We start from the raw sequence: 6,000 nt of genomic DNA, 5'->3' as shown, positions 1-6,000 counted from the left end.
TTGTTTTTTGCTAGTACAAGTTTCCATCTGTTATCTACAAGTTAGGAATAATAGATGGCAACATGAAAAATTGGTTTGAAAATCATACCTGTTAACTTTAGTTGGCTGATTTGGATTTACAAAAGCTAAAATTGAATAATTCTGTGGAATTCAGATCTAGAATTAAATAAAACCAAATCAAGTAATACACCAAGTAATAGATATAGAGAACAGTTGCATGAAAAATTCTCTTTTTTTTTAAATTGTGATTTGATTTTTTTGCAATTTTACTAATATTGGGCAATAATGTCAAAATAAGAACATTAATATTTTAAAGCATTTATGCACAAAGTTTTTCATTCCTAAAAAAAATTCATACTTCACAAAATTCACTCTCCAGAGCCTGTCACTATGAACATTCACTGCAAGGAAATCACACACTTGTATCAAACTCACTGCTCAAATGGGTTACCAATTACTTTTCTTTGTGATCTAAGTCCCCACATGGCATCAGATTAAAATATCAGGTGAATATTTTTATACTGTTTTTTTAACTTCCTGTTATTACAGAACACTTAAGAATGCAATAAAAGGTGCACTCGGTAAGCGTTAGGTCCATATCACCAGCAGTCAGCCAGTTGGTGACCTCCACTTTAAATCAACGTTCTGCATGCATTTTATATACGTAAGCACCAGTGTTTCAAGTTTGAGAGTTGCTGGCTTACAGTTGTGATTTTTTAATAGTACACTTAGCCCTGTGTTACTTTTTTTAACACTTTATTTTATTTTTTTTTTTTTTACAAAGTTGTATTTAGCTTCCTATTTGCTCTTAACCCTAACCCTGTACCAGGCATGTGGTGCAAGAGATCCCAAGGGTTGATCTTCAGGAGGGTATTACTAGAGGAAATGTTCAAAACGGTACATAATTTATTTTACCTTAAAGAACCATTCTTTTTGCTCATTCTTTCCATTAATTGGTGACCTCAGTTTGTTAGAAATGTTTTTGCCTTGTTAAGGGTTAATGCATTTACAGTGTGTTTTAAGTTTTCCTATAGATTAGGGGAATTTTTTTTTTTTTTTTTATTAAAGACCCCTTCAGTCAGGACTATAGTTAGCTGATTTCAACGGAGCAGGCAGTAGAAATTCCAGGTGTTTTGGTCTGCATAACATTCATACTGACCCACAAACACATATATAGATCTGATGTGCCCAAAGCTAGTGGCATTTGTTTAAAATATGTGTTAGGGTTGCAGGTGTATATCGTTATTGTGTATAAGTGGGAGCATGCTTTTGATACAAGGGGTGTTCGAAAAATTATCTACCTATGAAGGAAATGAGATAGAATCAGAAATCTTTTTTTATTTTTCAATGTAACTCCCCTGAACTTGTTTCATTTTGTTGGCAATGAGAAAATACCAGACAAAATTCTTTGCTCTGTCAATCAAAGAACACAGAAACACTGGACTTAAGTTCATTATCATCAGGAAAGTGGCATCCACATGTTTTTTTTTTTGAGGTGTCGAACCAGGAAATAGTTATGGGGGCCAGTTATGGTTGGATTGTTTAGTCTCTTTATTGCATTGACTGTTTTTGGTTTTTGGGTTGCACTGGAAAAGCCAACTTTCATTACCAGTTAATACAGTACTCAGAAAATCTGATTCCTCCCCCACCCCCAAAACATCTTCACAAACTGAAAGTCTTCTCATTCTTTGATTTTCAAAAATTAATTGCATGATGTTGACACACTTCTCTGTTAAAATTTGTCTGTTTCTTTGTCCATAATGAGTTTTAATGGAACCATTCTAATGCTTAAATGATGATCACTTCTAATCAATGTTTTTACCCAGTCCCCATTTGGTTTCATGGATACTGGGCAGCATGGTCATTCATTGTCTTCCATATTCTCTGATCCATCATTAAAACATGCAAACTCTTGACATTTTACATTCCCATAAACTTAACAACTGATAACTTTCAGTTGTTTTCTTTTGTGTGTAGGAACATGACTTGGCAGACAACTGTGGAAAGGTTCAAGATGAACTGCTGTGCCTTTGTTTCTCATGTGCTGATTGGTGTGTATTGGCTGCAAGTGCAGTCTTGTTATCTATTTTTTTCTGAAAATTACAACATTAAGGGGGTACAACTACAATTTGTATGAAGCACAATAGTAAGATTATAACCAGTTTTTCAGCTCTTTTAGTTTATTGTATTTCAACTCATTGAAATGATTCTTTTAGGCAGATAAAAAAAATTTATCAGAATTCTGTTCACAGATAGTATATTATGAATGAACTTTATCTGTCAGAAACTCATTCTTGGATTTTCAGGCCTTCCAATTGCTTTGATAGCTTCATAATGAGCAAGCCATTGGGGGTAATATCTTCTTTATTAATTAATGAACTGAATAAAATGAAATGTGTTAGCAGCAGGTCCAGCATGTGTTGAGAGAGGTGATGCCTAAATCATAATTTACATATGGTATGTATATTTTAGTGCACTTGCATCATTTATACACAGCCAATTATAGATTAGCAAATTTGCAATAGCAGCATCGTTTAAGTTACATCTCATATTGTGAATACCTTCACGACGAGTTGCCATGACATTACACTACTTCGAATAAGTAACGCTTCACCTGAAGGAGAAGACTGTTATTACTTGTTCTCAGTGGATAGCACCACCGTTTCAGGGTTATTTGGCCACTTCTTATTCTCAGTGGTATCCACTGAGAATAAGTAACAACAGTCTTCTCCTTCAGGTGAAGCGTTTCTTATTCGAAGTAGTGTAATGTCATGGCAACTTGTCGTGAAGGTATTAAGCGATGCTACTATTGCAAATTTGCTAATCTATAATTGGCTGTGTATAAATGATGCAAGTGCACTAAAATATACATAGTCTAACTCTTTTGCAGCTTGAGGCATAAGCCCTTAATGCATTAGTCTTTACATATGGTATTAAACTGATGTTTAAGCTTCAATCTTCATTTTGGCAGTACTCTGCAGCCAAAATAATTGTGTGATGCTATAAGTATACATTGGGACACGATAAGTTCATTATTGAGAATAGAAAATAAATTATGTCCATGGAAACTTATTATTATTTAATTTTTTAAACATTGATGATTAAAAATACAGAGATGTAATATAATGAATTGAAAGATAAATGGATGAAGTAATTGGCCACATGTTATTCTTTCCTGTTTAACAAACATTTCAACTTTTTTTTTTTGTATTATAGTTTTCAGCAAGGAATTTAAGTTCTTAATATACTGTGTACTTTGATTGGTGCAGGAGGCCATTAATTTTTTTTTTTAATTAAATTCTTATATTATATACATCTTTTATTTAAAAATTTGCCAGTGTGTAAAAACATTTAAATATTTTAAATTGAAAATTCTAGTTAATCTCTGTTTTGGTATTTTAGTTTTGGCAGTAATTTGGGTCATTATAAGCTTTTGACTACAAATGCTTTGAAAAACATTTTAAGGCTTGTTATTTTAATCATTTGGAGAAACTGATGCTGATCCTCCTCTCTTCAGGATGATCTCTTTAGTATCAGTCTGTCCAGAGCCACAAATGGAGATTCAAATAGCAAAGAAAGGAAAAAAGATATGAGGTAGGTGCTCATAACATTGCCAAAGAACAGGTACATCTGAAAAAAATGTTATTAAAGCAATTAATACATCATAAAGAGAATTATAAATTTGGAATACATATAATGATATGATTTAAACCATCTAAAAAACAAAACAAATTGATTTACCATTGTAATTATAGTACAATAACCCAATTTAAGTAGGTGAAAAATTTATTTTTCAAAAGTTATTTTGAGATAGACTTCTCCCAAAATCTATTGCCAGTATTCTTTTTCTAACCTTAGTAGTAATTAAAATGTTGATATAATGGCATATCCTGATTTACATCAAATACGCTTCCGTGAAGCCATTATTCACATAAAAATTAACAAACATACAAAAATATGACAGTGATATGGAGACCATGTCATTGACTGTAAGTGATGTCACTGCAATTTTGCCCATTCCACTCATGGAGTGAGCATCATGAGAAGCTCAATTCACATAGTAAAGTTGAGGTGACTGACCACTTGCACTCATGGCTGGTTCCAATATCAATCATAATAAAGGGACCCATATACATCTCATTTTGGAGTCCACTTTTTGCAGTATAATAATTACTGACACACTAAATTTCATTTTGAGCACTCTGCTTTGACTTGACTTGACTGGTTCCTATCCTGTACCCACTTTTATTTTATCTGTATTTTTGCAAATAGTGCTAAAATGTCAATTTTTTTTTTTTTTTTTTTTGGCCGGAGGGCATTTTGAAGTCCACGTTCTTCTTGCAACAGCTTCCACTGAATCTTCAGCATTGCCACAAGAACCATATCCTGTCATCCACTTAACCTTTATTTCTACCCTGGAATCTGTCCACTTCCCCAGTTTTGTAAGGATGGGAATGAACTTTTTTTTTAGCCATGTCTTCATTGATGCTGTGAAAATTTTGAAGCTGTCAAACTAAGACCTGCAGAATAGGTATAATTTTCTGAACCTCATTCACTCTTTTTTTTTAAATAACAGCAATACACTTTTTGCTATATCATGTTTGATTGTTTGGTGTATTTTTTTTTTTTTCCAGTCCTCAATCTATGAAACTTCATACATTTAATTTTACTGAAGTTTTGAAATGTCTAAAATAGAAAAAAAAAAAAAATGCATTAAATCTAATGGAAAAAATTACTAAATTGACAACACTTGCTTATGTTGCAGCTGGGTGGCCTAGTAAAATTAGTAACAGAAAATTTGGAGGATTTTAGTATCAGATGATATAACCATTCCAAGACAACTATTATCACTTGATGTTTCCGAAGTAATTACACATATTTGTCCTTAGTTTTTTTTTTTTTTTTTTTTGTTATGCATACACAGTTCATTCCAGTGCCCTTAAACAAAACCTGGCAATTGCTCCCACCTCTTCTGGGTTAGGGGATAGTGCTGGATTTATGTCATTTGGGACACTGGAGAAACCATGGCACTGCACAGCACTGTGGGATGGTTTTGTATATTATATGTCAAATTAAGGAACTTCAAAAAGTGCAAAACTAAAAATAAATATACAATCGATTCTGGTTATTTGGGACACATCGGGACTAGTGCATTTTGGCCCGATTAAGTGGCTGCCCCAGTTACGAAAAGTTTCACGTAAATAGTAAATAGTTAAAAATACAGTGGGCCCCTGCTTTACAATTGATTCACTGTACAATCAAACCACTTTACAATGGACTCACCATAGTAAAGTACAGTTCACTATATGATGTATGGTAAGTGCTGGTCATTGTGATCACATATGTACATACTAACTAATTGACATTTGTGGGGGGAGTTAAAATTTAAAACAGTAAAAAGATAAGCAATCAATAACAAAGGACACAGCACACACAAATTGCAAGTAACATGATATGTGCAAGTCAGAACGGAGTAACAAGTTACGAAGCTTTAAAAATAAGAATGAAGATAAGATTCTGAAAATTGATTTTTTTGTATGATTGAAGATTTCATGGAAGTGTAAACACATTTCACCATAATAACCCATAGAATTCCAGCTGCCGGTATTATTCAATAAGATCGAGTTTATTATCCGTTTATGATAGATTGCACAAAAAAGAAAAGCCCAATAAACAGGTGACTGCTAATTGTTTTTATTGTTTTATGGCTGTGACCTCCAGAAATCTGACCGAACCACGAGGTATGGTCGGAGACAAGTAATCTCCAGTGCTGGGGTCTCCTGCCCCAGGAGACCCCAGCACTGGCATGTTGTCCCAATTAAGCGAAGTAAACCGTGGCTATTTTCTCGATTGGGTTCTAAGATTTGCCCCGATTAACTGGTGGCCCAAATAACCAAAATCCACCGTATTTTTAAATGATTCACTTTGGTTCAGATCACTTTTGGATTGTAGTCGGCCAGTTGCTGATATATACATACACGCAGTGTTGCATGTGGACAT

The 6,000-nt window shown here is 33.6% G+C and overlaps 1 protein-coding gene across 12 annotated transcripts in view; it reads right to left on the bottom strand.

Moving 5' to 3' along the window:
- Positions 1-3,401: 3,401 nt before the first annotated feature.
- The window catches only part of LOC150087201 (bromodomain-containing protein 2-like), a 736,023-nt gene continuing 733,424 nt past the window's right edge, over positions 3,402-6,000 (bottom strand). For all 12 annotated transcript variants that reach the window (XM_090373020.1, XM_090373014.1, XM_090373018.1 and 9 more), the window contains one exon: positions 3,402-3,630. In XM_090373020.1, coding sequence (XP_090229146.1) covers positions 3,514-3,630 — 117 coding nt within the window. In that variant the 3' untranslated portion in view covers positions 3,402-3,513. The remainder of the gene's footprint in view (positions 3,631-6,000) is intronic.

The sequence above is a fragment of the Mastigoproctus giganteus genome, chromosome 4 (genome assembly GCF_048544385.1).
Source record: "Mastigoproctus giganteus isolate SK-2022 chromosome 4, ASM4854438v1, whole genome shotgun sequence".
Classification (NCBI taxonomy): Eukaryota; Metazoa; Arthropoda; class Arachnida; order Uropygi; family Thelyphonidae; genus Mastigoproctus; species Mastigoproctus giganteus.
The sequence above is the reverse complement of the archived record's forward strand: the minus strand, read 5'-3'. Positions and strand labels throughout refer to the sequence as shown.